Source organism: Buteo buteo, chromosome 13 (genome assembly GCF_964188355.1).
Source record: "Buteo buteo chromosome 13, bButBut1.hap1.1, whole genome shotgun sequence".
Classification (NCBI taxonomy): domain Eukaryota; kingdom Metazoa; phylum Chordata; class Aves; order Accipitriformes; family Accipitridae; genus Buteo; species Buteo buteo.
The window spans coordinates 1,214,449-1,226,608 of record NC_134183.1 but is presented as its reverse complement, the minus strand read 5'-3'; the positions used below and the strand labels follow the sequence as shown (position 1 = coordinate 1,226,608).

General features: G+C 45.9%; 1 protein-coding gene across 7 annotated transcripts in view; it reads right to left on the bottom strand.

The window, feature by feature from the left end:
• Window positions 1–12,160, bottom strand: part of RNF213 (ring finger protein 213) — a 57,781-nt gene that overhangs the window by 42,018 nt on the left and 3,603 nt on the right. For 5 of the 7 annotated variants that reach the window (XR_012652608.1, XM_075044153.1, XM_075044157.1 and 2 more), the window contains exons 3-13: window positions 11,804–12,129; window positions 10,571–11,260; window positions 8,497–8,775; window positions 7,259–7,948; window positions 6,434–6,615; window positions 5,576–5,734; window positions 5,103–5,296; window positions 4,589–4,869; window positions 3,145–3,413; window positions 1,919–2,107; window positions 1,195–1,393 (exon numbers count right to left, since the gene is read on the bottom strand). Coding sequence is in view for 6 of the 7 variants with exons in the window: in XM_075044153.1 (XP_074900254.1) it covers window positions 1,195–1,393; window positions 1,919–2,107; window positions 3,145–3,413; window positions 4,589–4,869; window positions 5,103–5,296; window positions 5,576–5,734; window positions 6,434–6,615; window positions 7,259–7,948; window positions 8,497–8,775; window positions 10,571–11,260; window positions 11,804–12,129 (3,458 nt within the window). In the remaining variant the exon portion in view is untranslated. Of the gene's footprint in view, window positions 1–1,194; window positions 1,394–1,918; window positions 2,108–3,144; window positions 3,414–4,324; window positions 4,476–4,588; window positions 4,870–5,102; window positions 5,297–5,575; window positions 5,735–6,433; window positions 6,616–7,258; window positions 7,949–8,496; window positions 8,776–10,570; window positions 11,261–11,803; window positions 12,130–12,160 lie in introns of those variants that run through there. The other 2 variants (XM_075044158.1, XM_075044159.1) reach the window with 2 other exon arrangements.

Here is a 12,160-nt window from a genome sequence, read left to right as displayed (position 1 = left end):
ACACACTGGTTTCTCATTAGTTGAGGGGATGCTGTGAAAGAGGGTATTCAGTATTCTTCCATGCCTTCTCCAACTCTTTTATAAATACTCTATAAAATTGCAAAAATTATTTACTGGATGTCAGAGTTCACATATAGGTAGCTACTATTTTTACAAACAAAACCTGCACTTCTTAAAATCTAGGGGTTTCAAATTTATTACCATTAGTTGCAACATCCAGTTCCTGCTGTCCTCACACAAATACAAGTGTTTTCACAACAGGCAGGAAAATCTCTCAAACCAGCAGCGCCTTGCCCAAACCCCCCAAAGCTGTGCAAAAAACAATTTCAGGCAGCCATCTGAGGATCTCCGGATTAAAATATTTACCATCAGTAACTAAGAGCAAATTCAGATAAGCAGACCCTTCTCTCATCAATGGCAACATTTTTTGCTACAGATACACCCTCTCATCTCTTCTTAGGAGTCTCCTACTTCAGAGCAACTATTTTTGCTTTTAGCTAAATTAAGCTATTTGTGCTCTGACCTGCTATCAGCGACATTCCCTTCAGTGACATTCAGTTCTGCTAAAAGGCATACTACAGCCCAGTTTCAGTGTTTATGCCTTAGTTGGTGTCCTCATTTTGGCTGGGATAGAGTTAATTTTCTTCCTAGTAGCTGGTACAGTGTGGTTTGGATTTAGTGTGAGAATAATGCTGATAACACACTGATGGTTTTGTTGTTGTTAAGTAGCACTTAGGATAAGTTAAGGATTTTCCAGTTTCCCATGCTCTGCCAGCAAGCAGGTGCACAAAAAGGTGAGGAAGCATGGCCAGGACAGCTGACCTGAACTAGCCAAAGGGATATTCCATACCATAGGACATCATGCTCAGTATATAAATTGAGGGGAGTTGGCCAAGAGGGGTGAATCACTGCTCAGGCATCAGTCAGCGGGTGGTGAGCAACTGCATTGTGCATCACTTTCTTCTTCTTGGGTTTTATTTCTCTTTCTGTTATATTCCTTTTCACTAAAATTATTATTATATTTTATTTTAGTTATTAAACCATTCTTGTCTCAACCCATGAGTTTCACTTTTTTTCCTGGTTCTCCTCCCCATCCTGCTGGGAACAGGGAGGAGTGAGCAAGAAGCTGCATGGTGCTTAGTTGCTGGCTGGGGTTAAACCACAACAGCTGGGTAAAACTGCCAAGAGACAAACCTTAGGACTGTTCCACAGAAGGTCAACATTCTCTAATCTGTAAGAAACACCTTGAAGAGTAACTAACAAGTCACTGGAGAACTCTTTTATAAATTCAGCCAGGCCCTCCAGGGGCAGCACACTGATCCAGGACTTGACCAGAGTCTTATCCAGTTCCATCAAGTATTTCTTCTCTTTCATTAGTTGCAGTAGGGTCCCCCTGGAGAAAAGACAAACCAAAATCTTCAGGTTTTCAAGGTACAAAAGGCTAAGAGCTTGTTCAGCCCACAGAGGACTCATTCTCTCTTCAGTGCTTTTTTCATTTACAGCTGAAGATCAGTAGAAGACCCCAAGACCCAATGATCGCAGCAGCAGTGTCAAACTACTGAGCAGAAGCACTCAACGAAAATAAACTCCAGGTCTTGCTTAGATTCTGCACAACGCATATCATGAGCTGCTTTAACTCACATCAGGCATCACCAACCACGCAAGCTGCTCCACAGCTTGCAAAATTAAGGGTTGTTTGTGTCTGAAAGGTAATAGACTGCACAGCTTTGCTATACACCATAATTTCTGAGCAACCAATATGTCTGTATTCATATATCCCAAATATCCACCATTAACATGCTATGTTTCTTATTTTTTAAAAACAAGGGAGAGAAAAAAAACAGATAAAGTAAGGTGATCACCACCAACTACACAGCGTCAAGGCACTGGATATAACTAGTAATTCTGGAAAACTCACGTATCTTGCTTCTTCCTTGTTTCAGCAAATGGAAGCCCTTCCAGCCCTGCCCAGGTATCTTCTTCCATTGGCAAGTGGTCATGCTGCATAGGAGCAGCAATGAAATGCAGAAGAGGAAGAATCCACACCCACTGGTCTACTTGCTCATCAATGCATCTCTGGCACAAGTTTGTCAGGTAAACCTTCAAACTAAAAAACAACCAAAACAAACACAGAGTAAAAAAAATAGCTTTTTACAGGACTCAAGAATGTCAGGCAGGTTAAGGCTTCATCTCATAATTTCATTATGTACCTTCAAATAACTTCTGGCAATTATTTTAGCTCAATCTTCATTGAAGAGTATATATACAGTAAAAGTTTAAGACTCAAAGCTGTAATCTTACTTGAATCTCCCTGCACAAACCCTACTAATACAGCACTAAGAAGTGCCAATATTTTATCTTTAGTTTCCATGTGAGCATCCCCCAGTCAGGGATCAGGTGACACAGATGCACAGAGCCAGGCATTCTAGGGACAATTATTGGCCTCCTTGGTTGAGCTGAAGTACTACAAAGGCCTCCAAAAGGAAATTTAATAGCTGCACCTGTGCAAGTGAAGAACTAGAAATTCAAGTGCCAGATAAGCAGTTAGATAAGTCTAATAAGCAGGCACTCTGAAGAAAAATCAACAAAAGACATGTAATGATGCACTTCAGAGGGGGCAAGAAGAATCAAAATATGGCATTTAAATTTAAATGAGTAAACACATGATGATCCTGATTGCTGGAGTCTGTAAGTATGAATAGCGAACAGGTAAGAAGCTAGGAACTGCTTGACAGAAAAGGGTAACAAATAAGATTTTTATATATAAAGAAAAAAAAATAGTTTTAACTCAAATCTACTACTCTCACAACAGTGACAAGTTGCAATAAGGGGAGTCCTGTTCGGACAAAAGGAAAATATTTTTCACATCAAGAAAAGTATGTGACTGTAAGAGCACCCCAAAGAGGTTGCACAATCTTTGTCCCTGAAGTTTTTCAGAACTCAGCTGCAACGTTGCCTGGACGTTAGCCCTGCTTTAAGCAGGAGGTTGGAACAGAGACCTCCAAAGATCCCTTCAAATCTGATTTTTTTCTGATTCTCTGACACTAGAGAGTTGAATTCATTATTGTTTTATCACAGGGTGTGATGCCCGCAGGAAAACCAGCCCAGTTAGTTACCTTATAAGTGCTCTAGTAACATACATACCTAACAACTGCTTCAAAAGCCGTTGTGATAGGATGCATGTCATCCAGTATGGCTTGTTTTGACACTTTATCCAAGCACAAGAGGCTACACAGGTCAGCCAGATGGCTTTTAAGTGCTGGAAGCTTGAGCATATCAACTACTATCATAATGGTGAGCCCCAGAGCTACTTTACTTTTTATTACTAGGTGCTCTTGCAATGCTTTTGCATCTTCTGGTGCAAGGAAAGGAAGAGCTATTTTCATTATGTAGTTTAGCAGCAAATCATTCACCTAGGATAAAGAAAGGAAGAAACAAACCAACCACAGCATTAGTTCCCCAACAAGTCTTTTTATTCTGAAGCCATTTTCTTCTACCGGTTACAGTGAGGACACTTGATAGCCCTATACACCCCACAGCACCATGGTGGTACCAAGATATAAGCACACGTGGTACTGACCACCACCAGAACATCTGGTGTAGTACCCCAGTACCTGTGATGGTTTGGTGCCCCTCTCTGTGCTATCAGCTCCCACCACTCAGTTACTGCTGCACCTTCCCACACCCAGCAGAGCTGAGGAGCGTCAAGGGACCGAGGTAGATCTCAAAAGGGAACCAGTTTGCTGAGCAGTTGTACACCCAACACTGCCTTATGTCACCATTACACACCGCCAGCACACTCCAGCTTCCCAGTGGACTCAGGCTTGGCTGGGACTCAGCAAAGGGAGAGAGATTTCTGTTCTCACCCACAGCCCCCAACAGCTACTCTAAAACGACGCCTAGGGGGTCCATAGCACTGTAGTGCTTGGTGATACCAAAATCACCCTTCTGAAAACTGGCAGTGACATGAAACACCCGTGGGCTCTGCTGAGCTGGGTGGGTATGCCATCTTGTGGCCTTTCCCGCATCACCAGGAGGAAGGAGGCTGCAGAAAGCCCTAACACTGGTCTGAAGCCCCCAAAAAGACATGACATTTCTGCCATAATTCATAATTATGCCAGGTAAGAAATTTAGGACTCCAGAAGCCCTGTCTGCATCACTGCTTAGAACTGGACCAGGACAAGCTTGTCTCAGGAAAAAAAAAAAAGAAAAGAAAAGGCAGGTTTAGAATCAAAGACAAGTGCAGGTAAGTTGGTGACAGAGTGAGTGGCAGCAAAACTAAAGGGCCAGGCTTAGGAAATGAATATCCAGACACAAAACCCACTCAAGTAAGAAGTCACCACATCACAGCTCTGCTGTTGACCAATATGGGATATTCAGAACAGCACCTAATTGCAAAGGTGTGACTGAAGTTCCCAAGGCAGACAGTGGCAGTCACTCCGAAAGGATCCCTGCGGAGTCTGTCACACCTGAACCTTTTGAATGGAAAAGCAAAATTAACCCAACAAGGTCAACAGCAAAATTAAAAGTTCTGTGTTTAATAACTGAATGCCTGTTTACTAGTATCTGTTAAAAGAAAACAGATTACCTGCTGTACACCAAAGTTTAACTCTGTCCATAGCACTGCCCCACCATCAAATACACGTGGTTCTACTGTAACAACATAAAACTGGTTCAGCTGGTAGAAGAAGTTTCTCAGGTTGTTGGGACTCCAGGTTCCAAGAATGCTGAAGATATTTTCTAACATAATATTTGCAGCTATTATCTTCCCTTCCACCACTTCTTTGTTTTTATTGCGAGAAATCATCTTCCAGAAGTTTCTCATTACAGAAGGCTTTGCGCACACAATATCATCATACTGATGCCATTCTAGAATAACCACACAGACAAGAACACAGGAAAACAGTAATTTGAGAAACATACACACATTTAAGCATAACTTCACTTCCAGCTGTCCACAGAAATACCCCCACTGACCCATTAAGCTTCCAACTTCAGACAGTGCTGGCTGCTAATAATGCTAGTCCATATGAAGTTAGAGATCATCCCACCAAAAAAACCATGGATTGTCCCAATATGCAGATCCAGTCAGAAAAGCTCACCTCCATTGTTGAGAATGTTGCCTCTTATAAGTAAGCAGCGATTCACATAAACACTTGATACTGAATGCTTGTAAATAAATTCATAATCCCCTTCACCACAGGTAACCCAATATTTGTAAGGAATGCATTTATTTATATGTTCTTTTGCAAGAGTTACAGTGCCTTCAATGAGGTATCCATGTTCTCCTAGATACCTGGGAAACACAAAACAGAGCAAAGAGAAGCAAAGGGCATGTCAGCTGATCTATATACTTCCTTTTCCATGCATCACTCAATTTTTAATAGGAATGGTGATTATTCTCTCATGATGACAGTTTTAGAATCGTTATCTCCACTATGAAAACTCTTTGTAGCAATACCCGCCTATGGACATACAGCTACAGTCTTCTGTATTAAATGAAGTGCCACATTGCATTTTGTTCTCCAGAGCCAAAACACTCCTGAGCCTCTGTGTGACTCAAGAGGGTACTTACTTGGTGCAGTTCAGCTCACAAATGTTGTCCTTCCAGTCTACATAGGGAGAAATGCCTTCAGCCCTGATGAACACTTTATGGGTCTCAGGGTTTAGTTTGAAGTCTTTGGATAATACTGCATGGAAATATACTGTAACACCATCACTTCGGCTCACAGAACTACAAGAATTAGAAAGAAAATAGAAAGAAATCTAATTTTTTACTTTTTTTTAATTGCACAAATCATTATAAACAAATGAGATTTGAGCCACCAGCTTACTGGATGCAAGACCCATAAGCTCTGTCAGCAGTTCACTCAAACTGATGCTACATAGCAGGCCTAGTGTAAAGCCTAGTGAAAAAAGGAAAAATGGGTTCCTAAAGACAGCATGAAATGCTCTGGCCACCTGCATCTGGGTCACTGCATTGGTAAGCCAACAGGAATTCCTCACCCAGCAGTCAAATGAAATGCCTGCGCTTTATCCCTCTTCCAGCTCATACACATTAAGCAAAACAAGTTATAAAAATCAAAACAGCTCTGCACACCATTAATCTAAAGAGTTACATGTGTGAAGCACATGTTGCTCTTAAAAGTAAGAAATAAAAGTGCAATCTCTTTTTTTTTATTCATCAGATAACCAAAAAGGTTCAAGTACCAGGTGTACCACATTACCCAGTACATGACCTGTGCTGCAACTCCCATTTTGCATGAGCAGTAGTTCACCTCAGTTTTGAGGCAATTCTATTTCCACATACCCAAGACACATGCAGACCTAATCTTAGTACTTCAATCCCCTGCCTCAGTCTGGAGTCCTCTAGTCCTCCTCGCACCAAATCCTGTAAGTGAAGAATACTGGGGAGCAGCAGTAGTGTTCTCACCTTTCTTTAACCTTATTGACAGGTTTCTGGTTCCTTTGTTGCTTTTTCTCCTTGCAACTGCCTGCTACAGTTGAAGCACCATCTTTTCTAGCAACTTCAGGTCCTTTGGTCTGACTTCTCTTCTCAGTTACTTCATGCATTTTCTCACTTGGGGTCTTCTTTTCCTCTTTTGTGACTTCATTCTGCAATGGGAAGACAGACAATGCCCAATTAAACAGGAGACCCTGGAACTACAACATCCACAGAAATATCCAACATCTCTTCAGATGGGTGGGGATACCCAGAAATCACAGCATACCAGCTAGCTTCACACTGCTGGCAATACTAATCCCTCACTGAGAGAAGCTACTGGTTACAAAAAAAAGCACGTGATTGCAGGAGGAATCAAACCCAAACACTTTGGCAAGAAATCAGGTCAATAAGCCACAGGTCCCCAGAAAGATGGGGCGTAAAGAAAATGAAAGATAACCAACAGTAATTTACAGCTTAACAGGCCTGTCGGCGAGTGGAGCGCAGACACCTACAAAGCACAAAGATCTCCTCGTCAGAGAAGACCCAACAGAGCTCACTAGAAGAGCTGGCTACAGAAGAGACAATTCACAGCTCCTGGGGGTAAACGAGCAACCACTCAGTGAGAGCACTGTGCTAGAACACACATGAGAGAACAACGCAAAAAATAAACACTTTGTAGTGTTCCCTGCTTTCTCCCCATATCCCCAGCCTCATGGTCTTCAGCTTTACTGAGAGCACGGAAGAATCAGAAAGCGAAACTTTGCCCTGCTCAACCAAATACCCACCAGAGCCTTCGTTCACTCACACGCTTACCTTGGAAGTCAAACAGCTCACTTTCTGCCTGGCATCTTGTTTATCCTTCCCAGCCTGCGAGCTTTTGACCACAGGTGGAGTCTTTGCACCTTGACTTCGATCTTCAGCACCAGGAGTTGCAGGCTCACTTTTAGGCACTCCCGTACCAGGGGACAAGCCAGAGGACACGCTCCCTCTCTCCCCTGTTGAGGCCAGTTTCTTACTGCTGCCTGAGGACTGGGAATCTGGTCTGGTTTCTGGAAGCTGGCCAGCACCAGGGGAACAACTGCCCCCTTCCACGTTACGCCTGACCGTTTCTCCGCACACTGTGGTACTTTCACCCCTCACCTTCTCCTTTGGGGCCGCAGAGCTTGGAGGAGGAGGGGCAGCCACATTATCCGTGCTGCTCTGCTTTGGTGGGGTCATCACATCCACACTGCCGTGACTGCCTTCTGCAACCACTTCCAGACTTCCAGCTTCCTTTCCCAAGTGACCCAACGCCCCATCGCTTTCACGTGCTCCTCCACTGTCACCAGCAAGTACATCAGCACCCGCTTGGGCTACTTCACTGCCCAGGGTCTGGATTTCTTGTGGAATAACACAGGTATCAAGCAATTCTGTCATTTGAGCTGGTGCTGTGCTTAGAGGAGGCAGAGAGTCCTGCTCCCCGGAGCTGGAAGGACCCTTCTTTCCTTTATTCTTCTTCTTTTCCTATTTAAAAAAAAAAAAAAGGAGCAACACAATGTCTGTTTATTCATTGTCAAACAGAAACTCTTTTTCACCTCCTCTACTGCAGCCAGTACTAACATCTTCCTGCTACACTGGCTTAATGGAGAACAATCAGGAAGAGAAGGGACAAGACCAGCTACCGTCTTCTATAGTAGGTGAAATGCAAGTTCCTCTTGAGAATGCTGTAGTTTTAATGTTCACGACTTTCTCAGCAGGAACATGGAGCAGCACTGAGCATGATGCTCGCTAACAAGATCACACCAATTACTAAGCTGAATTCTGTACTGTTTCCCTCAATGCAGCAAAGATACTGTTAGGGGGAGCTGTACCACTCGGCACATCAGCTGTCTGCACACGCAACGCTTAACGTAAGCAAATGCATCTACGCTTTGCCTAGGAACACAGGCAGCAGCATCCAGATGCAGGCCAAAGGGATTCGTGCCGACGCAGCCCAGCCTCATTGCTTTACAAAAGAGAGCGCAACAAGTTACCAGCTGCCACTGCTCTTCAGCACTGACAAAGAGCCTTACCCTCTTCCGTGACTTCTTGGGAGAATCACCAGCCATGCACTGAGGTGCGGTCTTTGAGCTATCACTTGGAGCTGTTACACCCTGCGGCAGCGATGCTCCTTCTTCCTCCTCCTCCTCCTGTTTTTCAGTAGAGGAAGGAGGCCCACCTGAAGTGCATTCAGATGTGATCTCTGAAGTATTGATCAAAGCAACCCCAAGTCCTTTGGTCTGACTTGCCTTCTCAGTTACTTCATGCATTTTCTCACTTGGGGTCTTCTTTTCCTCTTTTGTGACTTCATTCTGCAATAGGAAGACAGACAATGCCCAATTAAACAGGAGACCCTGGAACTACAACATCCACGGAAATATCCAACATCTCTTCAGACGGGTGGGGATACCCAGAAATCACAGCATACCAGCTAGCTTCACACTGCTGGCAATACTAATCCCTCACTGAGAGAAGCTACTGGTTACAAAAAACAGCGCGTGATTGCAGGAGGAATCCAACCCAAACACTTTGGCAAGAAATCAGGTCAATAAGCCACAGGTCCCCAGAAGATGGGGCATAAAGAAAATGAAAGATAACCAACAGTAATTTACAGCTCAACAGGCCTGTCAGTGAGTGGAGCGCAGACACCTACAAAGCGCAAAGATCTCCTCGTCAGAGAAGATCCAACAGAGCTCACTAGAAGAGCTGGCTGCAGAAGAGACAAGTTCACAGCTCCTGGGGGTAAACGAGCAACTACTCAGTGAGAGCACTGTGCTAGAACTAACACACAGGAGAGAACAACGCAAAAAATAAACACTTTGTAGTGTTCCCTGCTTTCTCCCCTGTGATGGGTTGACCCTGGCTGGATGCCAGGTGCCCACCAAAGCCGTTCTATCACTCCCCCATCCTCAACTGGACAGGGGAGAGAAAAATATAACAAAAAGCTTGCGAGTCGAGATAAGGACAGGAGAGATCATTCACTAATTACCGTCACGGGCAAAACAGACTCAGCTTGGGGAAAATTAGCTCAATTTATTACAAATCAGCCAGAGTAAGGAAATGAGAAATAAAACCAAATCTCAGAACACCTTCCCTCCACCCCTCCCTTCTTCCCGGGCACAAGTTCACTCCCGGATTTCTCCGCCAAGCCCCCACAGCGGCACAAGGGGGACGGGGATGGGGTTTACGGTCATCACACGTTATTTTCTGCCGCTAATCCTCCTCAGGGCGAGGGCTCATCACACTCTTCCCCTGCTCCAGTGTGGGGTCCCACCCACAGGAGACAGTCCTCCACGAACTTCTCCAACGTGGGCCATTCCCACAGGCTGCAGTTCTTCACGAACTGCTCCAGCATGGGTCCTTTCCACGGCGTGCAGTCCTTCAGGAGTACACTGCTCCAGCGTGGGTCCCCCACAGGGTCACAAGGCCTGCCAGAAAACCTGGTCCGTGGGCTCCTCTCTCCACAAATCTGCAGGTCCTGCCAGGAGCCTGCTCCAGCACGGGGTTCCCACGGGGTCACAGCCTCCTTCGGGAACCCACCTGCTCCAGCATGGGGTCCTCCATGGGCTGCAGGTGGATATCTGCTCCACTGTGGACCTCCCTGGGCTGCAGGGGGACAGCCTGCCTCACCAGGGTCTTCACCATGGGCTGCAGGGGAATCTTCGCTCCAGCACCTGGAGCATCTCCTCCCCCTCCTTCTTCACTGACCTTGGGGTCTGCAGACTTGTTTCTCTTACATGTTCTCACTCCTCTCTCCGGCGGCTGTTTTCCACATCCCAACTTTTTCCTTCTTAAAAATGTTATCACAGAGGCGTTACCACTATCACTGATTGGCTCAGCCTTGGCCAGCGGCGGGTCCGTCTTAGAGCCGGCTGGTATGGGCTCGCTCTCTCTCAAACACAGGGGAAGCTTCCAGCAGCTTCTTACAGAAGCCACCCCTGTAACCCCCGCCCCGCTACCAAAACCTTGCTACACAAAACCAATGCATCCCCATATCCCCAGCCTCATGGTCTTCAGCTTTACTGAGAGCACGGAAGAATCAGAAAGTGAAACTTTGCCCTGCTCAACCAAATACCCACCAGAGCCTTCGTTCACTCACACGCTTACCTTGGAAGTCAAACAGCTCACTTTCTGCCTGGCATCTTGTTTATCCTTCCCAGCCTGCGAGCTTTTGACCACAGGTGGAGTCTTTGCACCTTGACTTCGATCTTCAGCACCAGGAGTTGCAGGCTCACTTTTAGGCACTCCCGTACCAGGGGACAAGCCAGAGGACACGCTCCCTCTCTCCCCTGTTGAGGCCAGTTTCTTACTGCTGCCTGAGGACTGGGAATCTGGTCTGGTTTCTGGAAGCTGGCCAGCACCAGGGGAACAACTGCCCCCTTCCACGTTACGCCTGACCGTTTCTCCGCACACTGTGGTACTTTCACCCCTCACCTTCTCCTTTGGGGCCGCAGAGCTTGGAGGAGGAGGGGCAGCCACATTATCCGTGCTGCTCTGCTTTGGTGGGGTCATCACATCCACACTGCCGTGACTGCCTTCTGCAACCACTTCCAGACTTCCAGCTTCCTTTCCCAAGTGACCCAACGCCCCATCGCTTTCACGTGCTCCTCCACTGTCACCAGCAAGTACATCAGCACCCGCTTGGGCTACTTCACTGCCCAGGGTCTGGATTTCTTGTGGAATAACACAGGTATCAAGCAATTCTGTCATTTGAGCTGGTGCTGTGCTTAGAGGAGGCAGAGAGTCCTGCTCCCCGGAGCTGGAAGGACCCTTCTTTCCTTTATTCTTTTTCTTTTTCTATTTAAAAAAAAAAAAGCAACACAATGTCTGTTTATTCATTGTCAAACAGAAACTCTTTGTCACCTCCTCTACTGCAGCTAGTACCAACATCTTCCTGCTACACTGGCTTAATGGAGAACAATCAGGAAGAGAAGGGACAAGACCAGCTACCGTCTTCTATAGTAGGTGAAATGCAAGTTCCTCTTGAGAATGCTGTAGTTTTAATATTCACGACTTTCTCAGCAGGAACATGGAGCAGCACTGAGCATGATGCTCGCTAACAAGATCACACCAATTACTAAGCTGAATTCTGTACTGTTTCCCTCAATGCAGCAAAGATACTGTTAGGGGGAGCTGTACCACTCGGCACATCAGCTGTCTGCACACGCAACGCTTAACGTAAGCAAATGCATCTACGCTTTGCCTAGGAACACAGGCAGCAGCATCCAGATGCAGGCCAAAGGGATTCGTGCCGACGCAGCCCAGCCTCATTGCTTTACAAAAGAGAGCGCAACAAGTTACCAGCTGCCACTGCTCTTCAGCACTGACAAAGAGCCTTACCCTCTTCCGTGACTTCTTGGGAGAATCACCAGCCATGCACTGAGGTGCGGTCTTTGAGCTATCACTTGGAGCTGTTACACCCTGCGGCAGCGATGCTCCTTCTTCCTCCTCCTCCTCCTGTTTTTCAGTAGAGGAAGGAGGCCCACCTGAAGTGCATTCAGATGTGATCTCTGAAGTATTGATCAGAGGTCTTGCATTCTCTATCAGTGATCCCTCCTCCTCTGTTGTTTCAGTGGTGGAAGAAGGGCCATCAGCACCTTCTCCCCTCACCCGTTCTCCAGGCTCCGCTCCTGTATCAGGGACTGGAGCGAGCTTCACCTCTCTTTCTGCAATGGAGGCAAAGTTCATTGTTAAACT